We start from the raw sequence: 21,979 nt of genomic DNA, 5'->3' as shown, positions 1-21,979 counted from the left end.
TTTTTCATTGAGGTTTAAATTCTCTTTTTTTTTAAAATATCAACTTCTCTTCGTCATTCTCTTTTGTTTACATTTCGATTTAGTTGTTTCATGTCATCTGTTTACATTTTGATCTTGTTAGAACATATAATCTGTTTATATTTTGATATTGTCTTGATAAAATGATTTGGACCTGTGAACCATAGCAAAACTAACCTGTTGTATGGACAATATAACAGCTCATCTGATGAGTGCCCGGCTGTTCAATTAGAACTTTCGAATCCCCACAAACAGCTTTTACATCCAAGTATTCATTTTTCGGACCTAACAGTCAAGAACGCAGATGAAGTATAGTTTATCTGTTTCTGTAATACCTTCATTCAAGTTCTCAGCTATATAGGTATGAGCCAGGTACTCTTCTGAGCTGGGTGGATTCAGAACATCCTATGTTTTCGAGTACCTTTCCAAACGTGAGCCAGGTACTCTTCTGAGCTGGGTGGACTCGTGACATCCTATGTTTTCAAGACTTGTTGCTTGCGCTCTATCGTCCGACCACGTCGACCCCTTTAGGTCATCAACACCCGGATGTGACGTAACCCTCTGCTTGTGACCTAACACACAAACCATAATCCTTTCCGTTCGGGTTAATGATAATCTCTTTAATGAGAGACGTAAACAACTACTGGTTTGAACGCGGATTCGAACTCGAACCATTTGAATTAGCAGTTTAGCGCTCTACTGCCAGGCCACATTATCCCCATGTATACCGAGGTAAGTGAAACAGATAAACTCTACTTGATCTGCCTCACGTGTCTTGTGCACAAACGGGAAAAGATGTTGATCAAAAAGTTATGTTACGTGCGGGGTCAAAGGGTATATCCTATCACGGTAAATATTTGTGATCAAATGATCTTGTGTCCATCTCGTTGTGTGGGCGTAGTTCGCGAGTTTGGACGAGATTTGACTTAAACACGGGGAGTTAGAGTGGAAGAAAATTTTAATAACGAATTCTTTCAAATAACAGCATCATCATCACTTATCTCTTATTTCCATTGTCTTATTCCCCCATCAACAAGCACAACCACTGACTGCCATCCACCGTTCACTCCCCTTCTTACACCCACAACCAGAGTTTCCTCCAGGCATTTCTTCGGGGGGGGGGGGGTTACCCCCGACGAGAAAAGTCTACCCCCCCCCCCCCGAACGAAATGGAATTTATATAGAAAACATACTTTTACCAGTGTCCTCCACCCCCCCCCCCCCCCCCAAAAAAAATCAAGTGTCCCCCGCCAACCCCCGGGGAAAAATATGGAAGAAACACTGCTCACAACACACACGCTGTCGCTCGACCAGTCGCTTCCCTTGACACACTCGTTAACTCCGTACAACAACAGATACATCAACAAACCCCGACTCCACACTGTCGAACAATACAATAGCAATGGTAGGGCCCACACACACAAACACACACACCTTTCAGAAATTCCACATTAAAATATTATAATGGTTGGTTAATCCAGTCTGTATTATAAATAATCCAAGCCACGAGAGCAGAATGAAGAATGGAACATTACATTTGCACAGCAGTGTAAGTGCGATGACCAACTCAAGCTTAAATATTTTTTTTAAATTTAAGCTTTTTACAACAAAATATTTCCTCAACAACATACTCCTTTCGACAACACAAAAAAACAACACATTGCTCCGACAACAACACAACAGCACACTCCTTCCAAACAACAGCGTAACAAACAACATCGCAAACAGCACACTCATTCCAACAACAACACCACAAACAGCACACTCATTCCAACAAAAACAACGCAAATATCACACTCATTCCAAGAACAACACATTAAACAACACACTCATTCCAACAACAACACATTAAACAGCACACTCATTCCAACAACAATACATTAAACAACACACTCATTCCGACAACATCACAACAGCACACTTCTTCTAATAACAACACCACAACAAACACAAACCAATGATACCTGAGAAAACTCGCATCACAGCTTTATACCACACAGTCCATCAACAAACACACTCATACACACACAAAGTCGTGTCGACACACACGTTACGTCAACACATACATCCATCTAGTTAAATAAACTAGCCAACATAGACACTTGATCACATAGACAAGTTCCATTTTCAAATCTTACGGTCCATGGGGCAAGTGAAGTAGAGTTACCCTGTTTCTGTGACCTCAGCATATGAAGGGATAGTGAGGTCAGCACAATGGCCAGCCGCCTTTCCTAAAATATTAACTTTCATTTTATTTAATTTTTTAAACTTCAATGCAAATGTTGGAACTACTCATCCGTGACTGAAGTTTTTCCCATGTAAATAAAGACGTCGGCCCTGATACTAAAATAATCTAGTGCCTTATCACTGCTGTTGGTGGAACCTACAGTCAAGGTTTATATTGTCTAACTTAAGAAAGTTAATTCGTAAAAGCATACTTAAGAAAGTTAGATCAGAAAAGCATACTTAAGAAAGTTAGTTCGTAAAAGCATACTTAAGAAAGTTAGATCAGAAAAGCATACTTAAGAAAGTTAGTTCGTAAAAGCATACTTAAGAAAGTTAGATCAGAAAAGCATACTTAAGAAAGTTAGATCAAAAAAGCATACTTAAGAAAGTTAGTTCAGAAAAGCGTACTTAAGAAAGTTAGTTCGCAAAAGCATACTTAAGAAAGTTAGTTCGTAAAAGCATACTTAAGAAAGTTAGTTCGTAAAAAGTGTGTTATGTGTTTACTGAGATATTTTAAAGTTCGCTGCTTTGACTTCGCTCAAAGTAATTTCGTGAAGGATTAAGGCAAGTAATGATCTTGGGCTTATTTGAATCGGTCAAAGAAAGTTGAGGTTAAATATCTTGTTTTGTTACTGAGAGAAATTTCACCTTTGATTTATTTTTTTAAAATATAGCCCTAACTTTTTTATAATTTGAATTCTAAAATAGTAGGCTATTAATATTCTCATTCAAATTAAGTGGTTTTTTTTCTGTTGGATTTTTAAAATCTCAGTGTTATTTAGCTTACTTCAAAACTTTGAGCTTTAGATTAAAATTTAGAAATTAATTTCTATAATTGATATTAAATTTGACGTGCGCGAATTGCTATTGTTTTAAAATATAAAATATATAGATCTACGTACGTGTTAGTGATTTTAGTTTTGCAAACAGGACAAGGGAATTAATTTTCTTCGGCCAGCTCGTGTGTTAGTTATGTTTAGCCAACATTGTATGAGTAGATTTCACATCAACAATGCCGTGTGCTGACTGTACCTAGTATAGTATGTGTAGATTTTATTTAAATTGTATATAAATATTTCAGAATGGATTATAAAAATTCATTATCAGACATTTGGGATCAATGAGCGGGGGATTATCAAATCCAGTTAATTCTTTTTTCTAGACACTGTCATTGCTGCCACAAACTGAGCAGAAATAAATTGGTAGACCTGGTGCCTCCCCTTATGCCCAGCTAGGGCATCTAACACCCTTGTCCCTGGTTTGTTTATAATAAATTCCTTGTAGCTAACTAGGCAGGGGCATTGTCTCTTGACTTGTTTCTTAAAATTACTTCTCGCTATGGGAAAACTGTCGGTTCGACTCAAACCCTCGTCGAGAGCTAAAAAATTGACCGCGAGTGAAATTCTCATTTCGTGCAGACATGTTTTGTATATTTTCCCTTCCCCTGGCACTCCGGTTGTATTGGCACCTTATTTCTATAGAATTTTCTATCCAGCAAAACTTTCTTTAAAGAAGAGTCAGTGACTATTTCGGTTGTTGAGCTTTCTGTCACGTGATTTCCCCAATGTCTTGTCAGCCTTTAACCCAATCAACTGCATTTTGTGAGCGTTTAACCCAGTCAAGTACATTTTGTGAGCGTTTAACCCACGGGTTCCCAATCTGGGGTCGCCAACTGGTATACTAAACCTTAGCAATGAGAAACAAAACATAAATAGTTTGAAGAATATCTGAAATTCGGCTTTAGTAACATCACTGGAAATGGAATAGAGAAGAAGCCATGCGTACTGTACAAAGTTATTCTCAGTCAAGAATTTACGAAATCTTCAAAACTGAAACGTCATTTGAGACGAGTCATTCGGAACACACCAAAAAAAGATATGGAGTTCTTTCGTCGGCATGAAGCTAGTTGCCAACGTCAGAGACTTGATCGAACAGGAAGTTTTCACCAAGGAAACGCAGCATTAGTGCAAGCATTAAATGTAGTCGCGATAGAAAATGCCAAGCAAAACAACACAACAATAGAAGAAAATCTCATCAAACGCTGCATGTTGAAGATGGTGAAATTAATTCTTGGAGATTCCAGGGCAGTAAAGATGCAACAAATATCTCTGTCCAATAATACTATTCAGCGGCTTATAGCAGACATGTCCGTAGATTTTAAATAACAAATTTTTAATGTTTTTTTTTTAAAGTTTTTTTTTTAAGTTGATAAATAAACAGACGTGAGTTAATGTTTGCAGTTGCTTGTCTTTTTCTATAATCATTCAGATAATAGCAAAGAAGAGTTGCTGTTTTGTGAAGATAGCATGGGGAAAATAAATACGTTTTTTAAAACTGGATAATTAGAATGGGTTAAAACGGCTATGGGGGTTTGTACGGATGGTGCGCCATCTATGTTTAGGTCAAAATCGTGCTTTCAGAAAACATAAAAGATTTAGCTCCCTAAACACTGCATGATTCACCAGTATGCCCTCGCCATCAAGACGCTAGCTAGTAAAAGTCGTAAATTATGTTAAATCTGGAGCCTTCAATAAACTGAGCAACGACATTAATATAGATCACGAGGTTCTGCTTTTCTACATTACAGTACGCTGGCTGTCAAACGAAATGTTGTGAATCGTGTTTTTGGATTGAAATCTGAAATCAAATTGTTCTTGGAAGTCCAAAGGAAACAAGACCTTTTGGTATACTTAAAAAGACATAGAGTGATTGGAAAATCATACCTAGCAGATATATTCGAACATCAACATCGGCTTAACCTGAAGCTTCACGGAAAATGAATGAATATTATCGCTTTCAATGATAATCTCGTGGCATTTTTATCCAAGCTGCAAAATTGGCGAAGAAAATAAATCTTGGAAATATTGAAAATTTGAAAAACTCTGCAATGTGGTAGATGAATCTGATTGTGAGAAAGAAGCGATTTCTGGGCATCTTGAATCTCTTGAAAACAAACTGAGGCGCTATTTCTCTGAGCTGAAAGAAGAAGAATCTGCATTGACGCATTACCCATTCTCTTCTTCCCTTGAAGTTGCCAGCATTCCCGATGAATTACAAGATGAATTCTTTGATTTGCAGAATGATTCCGCGTAAGATGAAAAACTGCAGACACAATTTTGGTGTAGCATTCACCATTCATACCCAAACGTAAAATTGATTGACTTATCTAAAATAGATTGTCAACACTATTCTCCGATTAAAAACAAAACTAAACAATAAATTGAATGTTGATAATGACATAGGTTGGCGTTTACAAAAACTTAACCGCGAATGTTTAGTAAATAGCATTAAATTTTACTCATCGTATTAAAGCAGTTATCAAGAGTAGTTCATATTGAAAGTCTAGAAAATCTTATTTTAGTGCTTATTAATTTCCATACTAATATCGGCTTTTTAATTCTATGGGGGTCGCGGGTCACTTACTTTTTGTAAAAGGGGGTCGCCACTCGAAAAAGTTTGGGAACCACTGGTTTAACCCAATCAGGTACATTTTGTGAAAATTTAACCCAATCAAGTACATTTTGTGAGCGTTTAACCAAATCAAGTACATTTTCGGAAACAAATAATATTCCTACACCTTTTTCTTTGTAGTAATGTTTAGAGAACGTAAAAAACAAGTATCAAGATTAATTTAAATAAGTTAGGTCATTGGGTTGTGAAAACAAACGTTGACTAAACCTAAAATTTAGAATTATGTATTGGCAAGAAAGGCTAGTTCAGAAAACAAAATGTTACAACATGTTTTTACAATAGATTAACGATATCCCTGAAAAAAAATTATTATTTTCGTAAAAGAATAGGCCCACATAATTTCTGAGCATTGTTTAACAGTGCCCTTAGAACCAGACCAGTCAGTCAACATTTGCAGAAAGACGTCGCTTAGTTCGGAACATCCAAATCTGGTCTAGAGGTGCTATTATATTCGCTGGTTTATCCGTGCCGCATTTTCTCTGGTCTATATATAAAATATAGAGGTAATTCTGGATCATATTGCTTAGTCAAAAATTCGTTGTTAGTTTAACACCCTCGCTCAACAGTCCACCCCAACTCTCTCCCACCCCTTGCCCCCTCCTACCCACACACACCCTCCATCCACCCCCACTCACACCGAAATATGGTGGTTAGCAAGGTTAAAAGTAAAACTTGTACACTACAACAAATCTGATGCCTGTATGTTATGTTTGACAACACCTTATCTACTAACAGTATGTCAACCTTTATTATACGATGTTGTTTTCTCTGTTCTAGTATAGACATGGTGACGTCACGACCCCTGTGGCCGGATGTGTTCGTGTGTCCGTGGACGGGGATGCAGAGAGACCGGTTTGGAGGTTTGTGAGATCACTTCTGGGTTAGGGGCTTGGCAGAGGCATAGCGACGGGGGTGGGGGGGTGGGGGTACATTTGTCCCCGGGCGCCGACCCTAGGGGCGCCAAAATAAGCTCATTTTAGCTGCTATTTTGAATTATAAATATAAAAAATATATATGAGGGGGGGGGGGGGCGCCTAATTGAAAGTTTATCCCCGGGAGGGGTCGCTACGCCTATGGGGCTTGGTGTTGGGAGTTTGTTGGTGTTAGGGGTGGGTTAGTGTTAGGGTGGGTTAGTGTTAGGGTGTTGGGTTAGTGTTATGGGTCGGTTAGTGTTATGGGTCGGTTAGTGTGGATGGGTTAGTGTTAGAGGTGTGTGAGTGTTATTGTAAGTTCATTTTTAAGGGTGGCGTTAGTTATTGCGTGCGTTAGTATCAGGAGTGTAATACGGTTTTTGTACGGTTCATGAACAAACATAAAGTGTGGGTTAGGTTTGTGTACTGAATTTAGTTTTTTTTTACTGTTAAGTTGAGGTTAAGGTTAGCGGACAGTTTTTATTTTATCTTAAAGTGGATGTTACAGATTGGTTTTAAGTTAAATCTGTATGCTAACCTAATCTGTGTGTGTTAATCTAACAGTGTAACTAAACCTCATGTTGTATGACTGATGTGTAGAACATGTTTAGGTGGCTTTAAGATGACAATTAGTTTAGTTGTAATTAAATTATTTTATCTGTAGTCTAGTTTCAATTAAATTATTAGATCTGTAGCTTAGTGTTAACATAAGCGTCATTGTTAGAGAGGTCAGTTTTTTAAGTCTCCACACACTGTACTATACTGATTGGGATTAGCCTATGATTCGTACGCATCTGTGAATATCTCTGTCTGGTTAAGCTAGTTGAGAAGTTTAAAAAAGAGACCATTAGTTTAGCGCTCAAATTGGTTTTGATTCAAAAGTAAAGTTTATATCCGTGTCGTCTTCGCCATAATTTCTTTTCTTGAATCCCCTTTTCCGTGGTTGCTCCTTAGGGGTAAAAGATGTGCCCGGTCACATCGCTCTGACTATCAGATAACAATAGTGTTTTATACATCGTACTTCTTTCAATAAAATTGTAAATAATTAGGAGTTTGTTACTATAAAAATAAAAAATAAAAACTATGCTATTTAATAATTAATGTTATAAAAATTACATAATATTTGATACAATAATCTTTATAACATAGTAAATATAATAGTTTGTTTTTTTGTAAAAAAAAAAAAATATTTTTTTAAATTATTTTTTTTTACATTTAATTTAAACCATTTATGATAATTTTTAAAAAATATTTTCATTTACTTTATTTTATGTATCCCAGTGGTACGAAGGGTCGGTCACCCATACCAGAACCGAACTCCGCCCAAACGGAAGAAGCCAAGAACGGCATTCACACGTCAGCAAGTTCTGGAGCTGGAGAAAAGATTCACCAGACAGAAGTATCTGGCGTCTGCTGAACGTTCGGCGCTGGCCAAAACTTTGAGCATGACGGACGCTCAGGTGAAAACATGGTTCCAGAATCGTCGCACTAAGTGGAGGTAGGACGTTAAGTAGGTCGTGTGGTCAGTGGTAAATGTATGGGGTGGTCAGTGGTAAATCTATGGGGTGGTTGGTGGAGGTAGGACGTTAAGTAGGTCGTGTGGTCAGTGGTAAATGTATGGGGTGGTCAGTGGTAAATGGATGGGGTGGTCAGTGGTAAATGTATGGGGTGGTCAGTGGTAAATGTATGGGGTGGTCAGTGGTAAATATATGGGGTTGTTGATGGAGGTAGGACGTTAAGTAGGTCGTGTGGTCAGTGGTAAATGTATGGGGTGGTTGGTGGAGGTAGGACGTTAAGTAGGTCGTGTGGTCAGTGGTAAATGTATGGGGTGGTCAGTGGTAAATGTATGGGGTGGTCAGTGGTAAATGTATGGGGTGGTCAGTGGTAAATATATGGGGTTGTTGATGGAGGTAGGACGTTAAGTAGGTCGTGTGGTCAGTGGTAAATGTATGGGGTGGTTGGTGGAGGTAGGACGTTAAGTAGGTCGTGTGGTCAGTGGTAAATGTATGGGGTGGTTGGTGGAGGTAGGACGTTAAGTAGGTCGTGTGGTCAGTGGTAAATGTATGGGGTGGTCAGTGGTAAATGTATGGGGTGGTCAGTGGTAAATGTATGGGGTGGTCAGTGGTAAATATATGGGGTTGTTGATGGAGGTAGGAAGTTAAGTAGGTCGTGTGGTCAGTGGTAAATGTATGGGGTGGTTGGTGGAGGTAGGACGTTATGTAGGTTGTGTGGTTGGTGGTAGATGTATGGTGTGGTTGGTGGAGGTAGGACGTTAAGTAGGTCGTGTGGTCAGAGGTAAATGTATGGGGCGGTTGGTGGTAAATGTATGGGGCGGTTGGTGGTAAATGTAGGGGTGGTTGGTGGTAAATGTATGGGGTGTTCAGTGGTAAAATATATGGGGTGGTTGGTGGTAAATGTATGGGGTGTTCAGTGGTAAAATATATGGGGTGATTGATGGAGGTAGGACGTTAAGTAGGTCGTGTGGTCAGTGGTAAATGTATGGGGTGGTTGGTGGAGGTAGGACGTTAAGTAGGTCGTGTGGTCAGTGGTAAATGTATGGGGTGGTCAGTGGTAAATGTATGGGGTGGTCAGTGGTAAATGTATGGGGTGGTCAGTGGTAAATATATGGGGTTGTTGATGGAGGTAGGACGTTAAGTAGGTCGTGTGGTCAGTGGTAAATGTATGGGGTGGTTGGTGGAGGTAGGACGTTAAGTAGGTCGTGTGGTCAGTGGTAAATGTATGGGGTGGTTGGTGGAGGTAGGACGTTAAGTAGGTCGTGTGGTCAGTGGTAAATGTATGGGGTGGTCAGTGGTAAATGTATGGGGTGGTCAGTGGTAAATGTATGGGTGGTCAGTGGTAAATATATGGGGTTGTTGATGGAGGTAGGAAGTTAAGTAGGTCGTGTGGTCAGTGGTAAATGTATGGGGTGGTTGGTGGAGGTAGGACGTTATGTAGGTTGTGTGGTTGGTGGTAGATGTATGGTGTGGTTGGTGGAGGTAGGACGTTAAGTAGGTCGTGTGGTCAGAGGTAAATGTATGGGGCGGTTGGTGGTAAATGTATGGGGCGGTTGGTGGTAAATGTAGGGGTGGTTGGTGGTAAATGTATGGGGTGTTCAGTGGTAAAATATATGGGGTGGTTGGTGGTAAATGTATGGGGTGTTCAGTGGTAAAATATATGGGGTGGTTGGTGGTAAATGTATGGGGTGTTCAGTGGTAAATGCATGGGGTGGAAAGTGGTAAATGTATGGGGTGGTTGGTGGTAAAAATGTATGGGGTGGTCAGTGGTAAATGCATGGGGTGGAAAGTGGTAAATGTATGGGGTGGTCAGTTTTTATCAGCGTTTAAATATTTACATTAGATTTAAGCTTTTTATTGGCCAAGTGTTAGCATTAATTTAACGAATGCATGCAGTTTTACGCTTTAGAATAGCATTTTAGTTAAGGTAATGTTATGTAAAAGATAATGGTATGTAAAGGTTATATTATGTAAAGCACAATGTCTGATGACCTTCACCTTTTGTTTACCAGACGACAGACTGCAGAAGAACGAGAAATTGAGAGACAAGCCGCCCACAAGTTTCTGCTCAGCCTCCGTCCAGAAGATTCCAGCCGGCCGGTCTGCTGCGGCACCGAACCTGCGACACACTGACCTGACACGTGACACGCCAGGTCAAAGGTCAGACGAAGGTCAGAAATCATGGATTCGTTGGCACAAGTCAGTCAGCAAGAAGATATAAAGCAAAGCTCGAGGGAAGACGTCATAGGGATCAAACACAAACTTCACGTAGACAAACAGCACAATTTTCATACATATTACCATATATAGACATCGGAGAAATATAATTTCCACAATGACCACATATACACATAAGAATAATGAAATATAATTTCCACAATGACCAAATATACACATGAGAATAATGAAATATAATTTCCACAATGACCAAATATACACATCAGAATAATTAAATATAATTTCTACAATATCCAAATAAAGCTATCGGAATAACGAAATATAATTTCCACAATATTCAAATATCACGACAAACATAGTCGGATTGAACGAACATAGACACCACAATATTCAAATATCACGACAAACATAGTTTGGCTGAACGAACATAGACACAAAAACGACTAACGAGGACACCTCCCCAAACATATCAAACAACAAACATACAAACATACAAACAAACATGAAGTGAAGCTGGTTTATCGTCCACGTTTCAGCTCCCGTGTGTTGATAAGGCTACACTATGCTTCAACAGTTAACTTTGTCTATTTGTACGCATTACGTACCCAGACATTTTACATCTTCTATTTGTACGTATTGCGTACCCAGACATTCAGTACCTTCTATTTGTACCTATAGCGTACTCATACACGTGCGTCATTTCTGCAAGGCAACTGTACTCACGTGAGTGACGCCAGTCCAGTGCATCAACTTAGAATCTGCAGAATCGTTTCTAAAACAATTGTACACAGACTACCAGAGAAACCACGCACATTGCTGGCAGTGTTTTAAGGGTTCCTGAAGAGTCTCCTGCAGTTAGGGATCCTATAAAGTCCCTAAAGCAATTAGGGATCCTAAACAAGAACCTAAAACAGTTAGGGATCCTTAAAGGTTCCTACGATTGGGATTCGCGAAAGGATCTATTTCTCCCTGATGTATTGTGTGGGCAACTGGTAATCTTGTATCTGGCTGTAGACCAGTGGTCAAACGGTCAGTCTACTTCATCGATAAACATTTGCCAGATATATTATGCTCTTATTAGACGATATGCTACAATGTTTGTGAGACTATTATTTAAAAAACCATTCTATTTCAAGACTCTTGTGAGCCGGAACTATTGGTTGAACAAGTCATGTGACGTCAACACGTCACGGCTCCCATTGTTAGCTATCATGTGTATTTCCGGAGCAAATGTTTATGTTAAGAGAATACTAGAGGAATAAACGTGCAATTCTTTTTTTTTTTCATTCTTGTTTTGATTACTGTTTGTAATACATGTATAAGTTTGTGTACTTTAGGTAGCTTGTATACATTTTTTAATGTTCAAAAACAACATACGGCACCCAGATTTGTTATCTGTATGCTACTTATAGATACGTGATACACTAAAAATGTTAAATGTATATTACATATAGGTACGTCGTACAGTTATAAGTTTATAAGTATGATACATATAAATATGTGGCACACTAATAATGTTATATGTATGCTACATATAGATACATGGTACACTAATAATGTTATCTGTATGCTACATATAGATACGTGATAAACTAATAATGTTATCTGTATGTTACATATGTGACTCACTTATAATGTTAGTACAATATCTAACCTAGATCTAACCACATAATAGCTCTAGGCTACATACAATTATATACGGCCCACTTGTAGGCTATAAATAGATCTACGGCTCACGAATATTGTCAGTTGTACATCTGAAATGACGCATCAAAATTAAGATATGCAAGTAATTCTACTTTATTTTAATCTTTTAAAATTTTTACATTTTATAACATCAAGCGTTTAAATAGTTAACTCCGTAAAGCAGAGGTGGTTTTTTTTTGGGTGAGGGGGGTTATTGAATTATTGTTGAATTACTGAATCAATCAGTTAAGTATCAAGATTACATGTTGTCTCTAATTACAAATGTCTCTATTACAAATGATTCAGCCAAGTGTCCCTACAGGTAGGAATAAAGTGGTTATTGGGAATCTTGTCTTAGACTGAGGTTAAGATCAGGTTATGATTAAGAATGGCCAAACAAAGTAGATAATGGAGGATTAGTTTTGATGTGCCGAGTTTCGCGAACAAATACTAATTTCGAATACACAATATATAAAGATTAAAAGATCCCTTTCCAAACCTGACGGTCCATGATGCACGTGAAGTAGAGCTCACCTGTTTGTGTGACCTCGGCATATGAAGGGACAGTGTGGTCAGCACTATGCCCAACTGCCTTTTCTTTCCCTAACCTAACTTATCCATTTTACTTTCAATGAATTGTCCACGCTCTGGACGTCCTTTTGAGATGGTAACATCCCACATCAGCTGAGTACACAGATCACATGTGCGACTGTAGTTTAGACTGTTTGACAAAACTCCTGGTGTAGGCAAAGTTTCTTTTTGGCTTCGTTTTGGGAAGGCACTTACTCCCTCTTCCAGCACGTCCGACCTCCCCCCCCCCCCCCCCACCTTTCCTTGAAGAAATTGAGAAAAAAAAAGTATAGAGAAAATATACTTTAACCAGTTTCTGTGGCCGGCACCCACCCACCCACATCCCTAAATTTAAGTGCCCCACCTGATCGTTTCATGTAACTCCCATCCCCCCTACCCCTCCCTCCTATTAAAAAGTCTGGATATTCTGGATAAGAAATGACTTTACTTAATTTTCAACAAAATCGTACTTCTCCCTGCAGTTCCATGTCATGAACCCTTAAACAGAAAATCTTTGAAAAGCCCAACTTTCTGTCTCGTTACGTTCTGCTTGTAAGATCAGAAACTGATTATTTCTCACTAAACACTACATGTCTGCGTACGTATATGGAGAGTCGAATGAAATAAAATGAAGGTTGTCGCGGACTAAAAGTAAAGAAGGGAAACGGTTTCAAAATACTTTAAACCAAGAAATTCTGAAACTACCCCACATCAACCAAAGGGCTTTAAAACCTGAAACTTAAAACTACTTTCAGAGTCAGCCACTATATTTATAAAACACCAAGCCGTTACACATGTATCAGTTTCTGAACAATAATGGTCCTTAAGGCCATTACAAAGTTGGCCATAACTCTGTAGGTTGCTAATGACTTAATGGCCAACTATTTCGTGGCCCTCTGCTTAGATGGGCCGCTAATCGGTGATGATTAATGACACGCAACACAGATACCTAAGTGGTCTGTCTTAAACTAGAGGGCTTAGAGTGAAGGATTTTATAGTCACAACTAATATGGTCCAATCTCAAAACATTGGAACTTACAGTGAAGGATTTTATAGTCACATTTAATATGGTCCAATCTCAAAACATTAGGACTTACAGTGAAGGATTTTATAGTCACATTTAATATGGTCCAAACTCAAAACTAGGGCTTACAATGAAAGACTTTTTAGTCACATTAAATATGGTGTATCTTAAAATTTGGGGCTTACGATGAAAGACTGTCACATTCAGAGTTTCTTCCCCCCCCCCCCCGAACGAAATGGTATTTATATAGAAAATATATAGTTTAAACAGTGTCCACCCCCCTTCCCCCCCCCCCCCCCCCCAAAATTTCAAGTGCCCTTCCGGAGAAAAATGTCTGGAAGAAACACTGGTCACATTTAATATGGTGTATCGTCCATTCTTAAAATTTAGGACTAAAAGACGATATAGTCCCATATACAATGTTGAATAAGGATCCTTGTAATGTGAACAACTCTGATTAACGCCGATTAAAAAGAGGAACTTAAAAAAAAGAGACAACAATAATAAAAGGTTCGTTGGTTTCACTGAGGTGTAGGTGGAGAGACTGGACTGTAGGTGGTAAAGCTCTTATGTCAGGCATAAGCCCAGCTAGGCAGCCATAGGTCCAGAAAGACAGCCATATGCCCAGCATACAGCCATATGTCGAGCAAGACGGCCATAGGCCCAGCAACCAAGCGAGGTTTATATATATATATATATATATATATATATATATATATATATATATATATATATATATATATTGTATATAACGCGCGCACACAGACGCACGCACGCAAGCACACTCACACACGTATACATACATACATACATACATACATACATACATACATACATACATACATGCATACCATAGATCTATATCATGTTTAAGTACGTTAACAGAAAAATAGCAGAATACATTTTTATTTTCCCAGAATACAAAAATAAGTTGAGGAGCATTGTATTATACAAGTAGTGTACCAGATACAAAGTATACCTCAATTATAGAAAATCGTGTGGCATGCCAGGAAATATAACCAAGTTCATGTTAAATGGGTAGTCGCCCCTGATGAAATGCAATGTAAAAGTTAAATCAAATATTTAACTTAACTGCATGAATCACATTTTAAACAAATGCCTAACAGCCCGTCTTTCTGCCATTTTAGTTAATTAAAAACTTGCCCAATTCCTATTATCGACTGCCCTTAAAACGATTATGAAGTCAACAACGCGTTGTGTTTGTTAGAGCCGGCACAATGCACGCGGTCATTAGTTCTCCGATCCCCTCCCCTCTCCAAGCGTCAAGTACCAGAAAACAGAATAGCCCCATTGGGATCCTAGCTTGTAAAATAATGATTTTATTTTTCGGTGACGCCATTTTGTTCTTTGCTGGATGCCCTTGCTAAGTGAATATGAAGATGGTTAGGATAAACATGAGCCGGTTTATAACCGGTCCCCTAAGGTTCGACCCCGGGGTCACCGGCTAGCAAGCGGAGAAAGGGAAATTTAATCGCTGTGCGCTGTTGTGTATCTTTGTTGATTCTCGGCAAGTGGACGTGACAGACCGGGAGTTAGCGAAGAACTGTTCGTCTTCTTTAAATAGGCTATGATTTTCATGGGAGCGAGACAAACAAAAGAGATTATCTATACTACACTAAGGGCTCTGGGTGGGGGTGGGGGTAGGGTGGGGGTTGGGGGTACTAGGGGTGTAGGGAAGATGTACGGGTATTTAATCGTAATTTACTGGTAGATTTGGTAGGGTTACTATAGGGCAGATGTATAACTATATAATGATAATGTAATGGTAATTTTGGTAGAATTTGCTTGGGGTAATGGATAGATATAAGTACAACATGGTAATTTACTTGTAGGTTCGGTAGTCTATATTGATTGGGGCATAAGGCAGAGGTATATGTTAAAATGGTGTTTTGGTGTTGGGTTTGTCAGTCTATATTGATAAGGCAGATGTATAAGAATATAATTTTAATTTTGGTAGTGGGGTGTGCTGGTGGTATATGGTAGATGTATGGGTGGGGTTGATAGCTGGGGTGTGCTGGTGGTATATGGAAAATGTATGGGTGGGGTTGATAGCTGGGGTGTGCTGGTGGTATATGGTAGATGTATGGGTGGGGTTGATAGCTGGGGTGTGCTGGTGGTATATGGTAGATGTATGGGTGGGGTTGATAGCTGGGGTGTGCTGGTGTTATATGGTAGATGTATGGGTGGGGTTGATAGTTGGGGTGTGCTGGTGGTATATTGTAGATGTATGGGTGGGGTTGATAGTTGGGGTGTGCTGGTGGTATATGGTAGATGTATGGGTGGGGTTGATAGTTGGGGTGTGCTACTGGTATATGGTAGATGTATGGGTGGGGTTGATAGTTGGGGTGTGCTAGTGGTATATGGTATATGGTATGGGTCGGGTTGATATTTGGGGGAGGGGTGAGCTTGGAAGGGTCCAAATAAATGTAGGAGAGAATATAAATAGGGCTAAGGGTCATGGGTATTGTAGATGGGTGCTTGAAGTATACATTTTCACTTTTAAAAAGTTTCCTTGTAATTAGAAATGTTTTGGCTAATTTGTAGCATTTAGGTGGTTGAGAGTGTGAAGATTTAGTGAATCGTTTTAAATGTTAATTGAACTCATTGGTTTGGGTTGTAGTTAGGTGAGCAAAGCAGAAAGTGTGATGTTCAAGTATGTTATGATTTAGTTAAAAATTTTGAGTCGGTGGTTAAGTGTGGTAATGGTTAGTGAAAACTTTTAGATGAGAGTTTAGATATTAGTTTAAACAGAGGTTGTGTTTGTTGGAGAGGGGAGGGTACATTTTGTGATGTTATCGGTGTATTTATGTATAGGCTTTTGTGATGTTTCTTTTAGGGGGACTTGTCGCATGAAATATAAGGCACAAACAGTTTTAGCGTGATCAACCCTAATCAAAAGGGTTCAACTATTGGGACAGAGGTTTAGTGTTACGAGTTCTATACTGGGGTGGATTTTTAGAGGGTTAGATAATGCTTTTTGTGCTTCAGTTCTTTTTTTACATCACAATGATGGATGGTTTTAAAGTTAATGATCCAAATAATTTGTATATTTTAAAAAAAAATGTTTGGCTGGTTGAGAGTAGTTTAATCCAATCGATTTTCTACCGGAAAAAAACTATATAGATCTATATATTCTTAGAAATATTTTCTACTGGTATTAAAATCGCATTTACAACACCACGTCACAATCGTATGACGTCAAACAACACTACGTCATAGATTCATTTAACACTCACATCCACAACATCGGGAAATAGTGAACTTTTAGACTGATGACTTTCATTATCTCAACAGTGTCCGCCCCCCCCCCCCCCCCCCCCAAAGAAAGTTTACCGCCCCCCCCCCCCCCCCCCCCCGAAAATTTCAAGTGCCCCCCGGAGAAAAAAGTCTGGAAGAAACACTGGGAAGTCTGGAAGAAACACTGGGGGGAGGGGGGGGGGGGCAGGTTAGGTCTGATTTCCTTGACTTCTTCACCCCCCCCCCCCCCCATCCAATCTATTTAAATTTTCTATATATTTCTGGGACAAAGTAGCCGAGTTAAAACAATTCTTCCACCGCTGTTTTTTTCTTTTGCTTTTCCACCAGAATCTGATTTCACCACTAACCACTTTCCACGTTATTACAGTGTTTGAATGATAATTTAATGTATCTCTTTTTTTTTTATTCTGAGGGTTTCAATCAATACAAATCTAAAAGAAATTGATACCGAACTAATTATAAATGTCCATCGCAGCCGTTCCCATATGCGCAAGCTAATTCGATCAAATAATTAATGTAGTCCATTAACTGATAGCTATTTATACCATCCGGCACTGTAAATAGTTCTCATCGCTTTAGACAGAACAGGACGCGTGTCAAATACTTAAAATCCATTTTGGTCAATTAGTCGTTACAATTGAGTTCAGTTATAAATACTGCACAAGTTAGGGTTAGGGTTAAGATTACAGAAAGGGTTAAGAGATGGGAGTTACCCTCCCGATTTATTATTTATCGTCAATTTCCGGTAGGCGCCACGTACTCACCTCCTACTGTGTTGAAATATCGATACCTCTTTAAGTATCGACCTCGTCTTCCCTCGCCTCCGCGGCCAAGATTTGGTTTCTGGTGTGTGATGGCAAATGGCGGTCCTTGCCGAGTGTGAACAATTCATTTCAGCTTCGCTTCAACTTTTCTCAATTGTACCGTCGAGGACTGGTAATTCAATGTGGCCCCTTCCCAAAGGCAAAGGGCCATGCATGAGCATTGGAATCGTTTAGTTGGCCCTGGCCATCCAATTGACCATCGAGGCAACTCGCATAGCGCCGGCCAGCGCTCGCATGCACTGGGGAGGTGTCGGGGGAAATGTGACTATTCGATTATCTCCCCTGGCCGGGCTGTAGAAAATCCATGTGTGACGTCATTGTGTAATCATTCTCTTAGCGATGTTGGTCTTTTGTTATTTCCATTCATTAACTAGAAACTAAATCCTTATATAAAGCTCTGCTGCAAAATTTCCTATTCATTAGGCAAAAATATCACAACAACTACAATTTAGTTACAAAAAATGTTACAAAATATCACACATACTGCAATTCAATTTTTAAAATATTACAAAAACTACAATTCAGTTTAAAAATATTACAAAAACTACAATTCAGTTACAAAAATATCACAAAAGCTACAATTCAGTTACAAAAAGAACACAAAAACTACATTATTTTTACGAAGAAAAATACTACAAAAAATATAATTTTCTATTACAAAAACAGCCCGAAAAACTACATTTATACAACAACAAAAAAAAAACATCAAACTTAATATTATGTCACACAAAAAGCACAACACATATAATTCGGTTACAAAAATAATACTAAAACTACTATTATGCTACAAAAGAAATAAAGCAAAAGTTTCTACGCAATAAAACACAGTCTGTGAATCTTCTAATTAGATGTATAATTTAGTCGCCAATACACTACGCTAAGATGACTAATTAACGTTACAAGCAACCAGAGGCGTAGCGAGGGGGGGGGGGCGGGGGGGGGGGGGACATATGTCCCCGGGCGCCGACCTTAGGGGGGCGCCAAATTGAAAGTTTGAGGGGGGGGTGCAAATGAATAGTTCGAGGGGGGAGGTGCAAATCGAAAAATGGAAAGGGGGGGTGCAAATGAAAAGTTCGAGGGGGGGGGGGGTGCAAATCGAAAGTTTGAAGGGGGGTGCAAATGAAAAGTTCGAGGGGGGGGGGTGCAAATCAAAAATTTGCTCCCGAGGGGGGCGCCAAATTGAAAGTATGTCCCCGGGCGCCGGGAAGGGTCGCTACGCCTCTGCAAGCAACGAACCAAAAGACCAAGCCAATTACAATCTAATACAATAAATAAGTTACAAAAGCTGGCCGTTATTCGGGACTCGATTCAATGTTGCCCTGTAATTCGGTTCTCGAGTCAATGTTGCCTACAATTCGCGAATATGTTGTCATATTATTCTGTACTCAAGTCAATGTTGCCCTGTATTTCGGTTCTCGAGTCAATGTTGCCCTGTAATTCGGTACTCGAGTCGATCAATGTATTCTCGTCCAGTGTTCGACTACGGGGGCGGGTCGGGGAGTGAGACTCGTTAACCCTGACAGAACATTACCCAGGGGACACAACCCTCAAGCAAACCCTCTACAGACTGACATCCAGTACACGATGCTATACACTGAACGATCAGCTCTGCCTGTCTATATGATGTGTAGAGGGAATTAATTAGCTTAGTTCTTTTTGCTATGTGTAAAGGGGTGTAACACGTTTACATTTTCTAGCCTCCCTTTAATTATCCGCCCTTGTGTGCTTTGTTGCCTCCCTTTGTTCTCTTAATTATGAGCTACCTCCCTTGGTTGTAATTATTTTATGTTTTAGTTAGCCAACTTTGTCCTTCTATTCCTTTGTATTTTTATCCTCCCCTTTTTTCATGTCTTTCTTGTGATGATGGTGAGAATACTTATACAAAACAATAGATACGTTCTACAATCTGCATTTGTGTACAGCTTGACACGACAAGGTCTCACTTTTTTCACCTTCTTCGTTCTTAATTGCAATCTTGAGGGTTATATTCTGCAACACAATTAAGTATAGCGTGACAACATGTTATTCGCCATACGACCCGATGACTCCAACTAATGCCTGATGTTTTCTCTGGATTTTCTTCTATAGCTTTTGTAAAGAACAAACTACAAGGCAGCGGTTGTTTGATTTTGGAGTTTTCTCTCCTAGATGGGTTGCTGTCTTCGACTAACTGACTTTATCTGCTGGGGATCTGAACTCGGAACTTTTGGAGTCAGTAATCATGCGTGCTCTCGCCCGGCCACGTCGTTCCTACGTTTTTCGACAATACTAAAATACTTCGGCTCTAGTTGCGTCACTAGCATTAAAAGGTAGCATGACGCATCGAACACCATCATACATTGTGACTCCACTGGTACGTACAAATTTTTCTCAGCTACATACTAAAAGTAATACAACTTGTTGATGCGGGTCTCTTATGTGTTGCTGTTATGACTTACTGGCTTAAAAGTCCATTTATAAATTCCAAATATTTTTTTTAATCCACCACAACCCAAAAACGCCTACAATAACAGCTGTTGTATTTTTATTCTTTTTATCTTTTTCTGAATCAAACCACAACTGATCCAGTGTAGTAGACCTATTTTATTTTTATTTGAAAGGAAAAGTGAGATAATGTTTGATTTAGCGTAAAGCAGCATCCAGCGATTTTTCACATAGAGCCACATTCAAGAGCATGAAAATCAGAACCTATTTTTAGTTTCCATCCTAGCTGGAAAAGCGCTGCTCATTTTTACCAACACAAATGGCGTGATTTAATTATCAGTAGGGATGCCATTTAGATACGAATACTGCTGTTTAAATTAATTCATTTTGTATGCATGAGGGGCTTACATTGTTTTGTGACCTAGATCATTTTATACATTATAAGTGAAATGGATACGTTGTAGATAACTGGGGTGAGGGAAAATAAACACATGAAGATCTGGGGTAGGGGAAAACCTAGGGTGGGGGACAATTGTAAATCTCGGGGTAGGGGGAAATAAACACGTGTGGTAACGACTCGTGCACTCCTGGGGTGGGGGGGGGGCACATAGACGCCTAGGGTAGGGGACACTTAGACGCCTGGGGGTGGGGGGACACATAGACGCCTGGGGTGGGGGGACACGTACACTGCTTGGGGTGGGGGGACACATACGCCTGGGGTGGGGACACATAGACGCCTGGGGTGGGTTCACATGCTCAAGTTTAAATTGAAGTAAAAAATATTCTGCAACTTATTCTTAAATCTGCACTGTTGCATGCTGTTATATACCAATTTATGTACAATAATTTCAAGAATATTGAATTTGCTTTAAGCATTAGACAATATATACTAGGATATTTATAATATCTAGATCTTACACCTCATAAAATAGATATGTATATTATTGACTAGAATAATTATATTCCTGCATATTACAAACTTTTAAATCATGTGGGGTTTTTTTTTAAACAATATTACTAGTCCAACTTAAAAGGATTGCCATAAAAAAAAATTCTATTTCAATTTAATTAATGGCAGTCCGTTTATGGAAATAGAAATTTGAATGTATTTGTCCTACATATTGGCATACATGTGTACACAGTCCAATCCTACTCTGTACATGAGATAAATATAGAAATATAGTTTAGATAGATGGATAGATACAGTTTGTTTAGCCGGACTAAACGATGGAACATTCCCCTGTGTGGCATTAGAAAAATGGCTCATCAAAATGGACGTAGAGAACTGTCAAAGAAAACGACAATAAATAGCTAATTTAGTCATCGTCTCGTTGAGGGAGTTTGTCGGTCTATGGGGCCCTATCATGTATCGCCCCTCCACTGGCAAGCCGGGGTCCCAGGGAGCGGGTTCCGGGAGTGGCGATTATTGTGGGGACACGCGCTTGTTTCACGATTGATTACTTTCTCGCTCGCGGTGCACGGCTTTCGTTGGCGCGCCGCTCCTAACATCTCATATGGGTAATAGGAGAGGCAGTGACTTCCCAATTATTCCCCCTCTGTTTTTCTTATTGACTTACAAATAGCCCGGTCTTTTCGCTAACTGGTACGGCACGAACATTGACGCTTACGATTGCGTGAAGCGCCCCCGACATGATCCCTACCGCCCCACCGGGGAGCTTCTGTAATAGTGTCTGCTTGATTTCGGGCGCCCCCGTGGGACACGGGCAGGCAAAAGGCGGAAGAAGAGCGGAAATGTTCAAGTGACGAATCCGATGGGGTAACACAGAACGCCACACGACACCGGACGGGCAGGGGGGGGGGGGGGAGAAATGGCCGCGGGCGAGCCGGCAATAA

At 39.6% G+C, this 21,979-nt stretch overlaps 1 protein-coding gene across 1 annotated transcript; it reads left to right on the top strand.

Annotated features, from left to right (window-relative positions):
* Positions 1-6,499: 6,499 nt before the first annotated feature.
* LOC131943320 (homeobox protein Hox-D4-like) lies at positions 6,500-10,361 on the top strand. The gene is made up of 3 exons (XM_059303359.1): positions 6,500-6,575; positions 7,908-8,086; positions 10,101-10,361. The coding sequence occupies exons 1-3, from the start codon at positions 6,500-6,502 to the stop codon at positions 10,359-10,361; spliced, it is 516 nt and encodes a 171-aa protein (XP_059159342.1).
* The last annotated feature ends 11,618 nt before the right edge of the window (positions 10,362-21,979 follow it).

The sequence above is a fragment of the Physella acuta genome, unplaced genomic scaffold (genome assembly GCF_028476545.2).
Source record: "Physella acuta isolate Inbredline_101_S28 unplaced genomic scaffold, ASM2847654v3 ptg000453l, whole genome shotgun sequence".
Classification (NCBI taxonomy): domain Eukaryota; kingdom Metazoa; phylum Mollusca; class Gastropoda; family Physidae; genus Physella; species Physella acuta.
The sequence above is the reverse complement of the archived record's forward strand: the minus strand, read 5'-3'. Positions and strand labels throughout refer to the sequence as shown.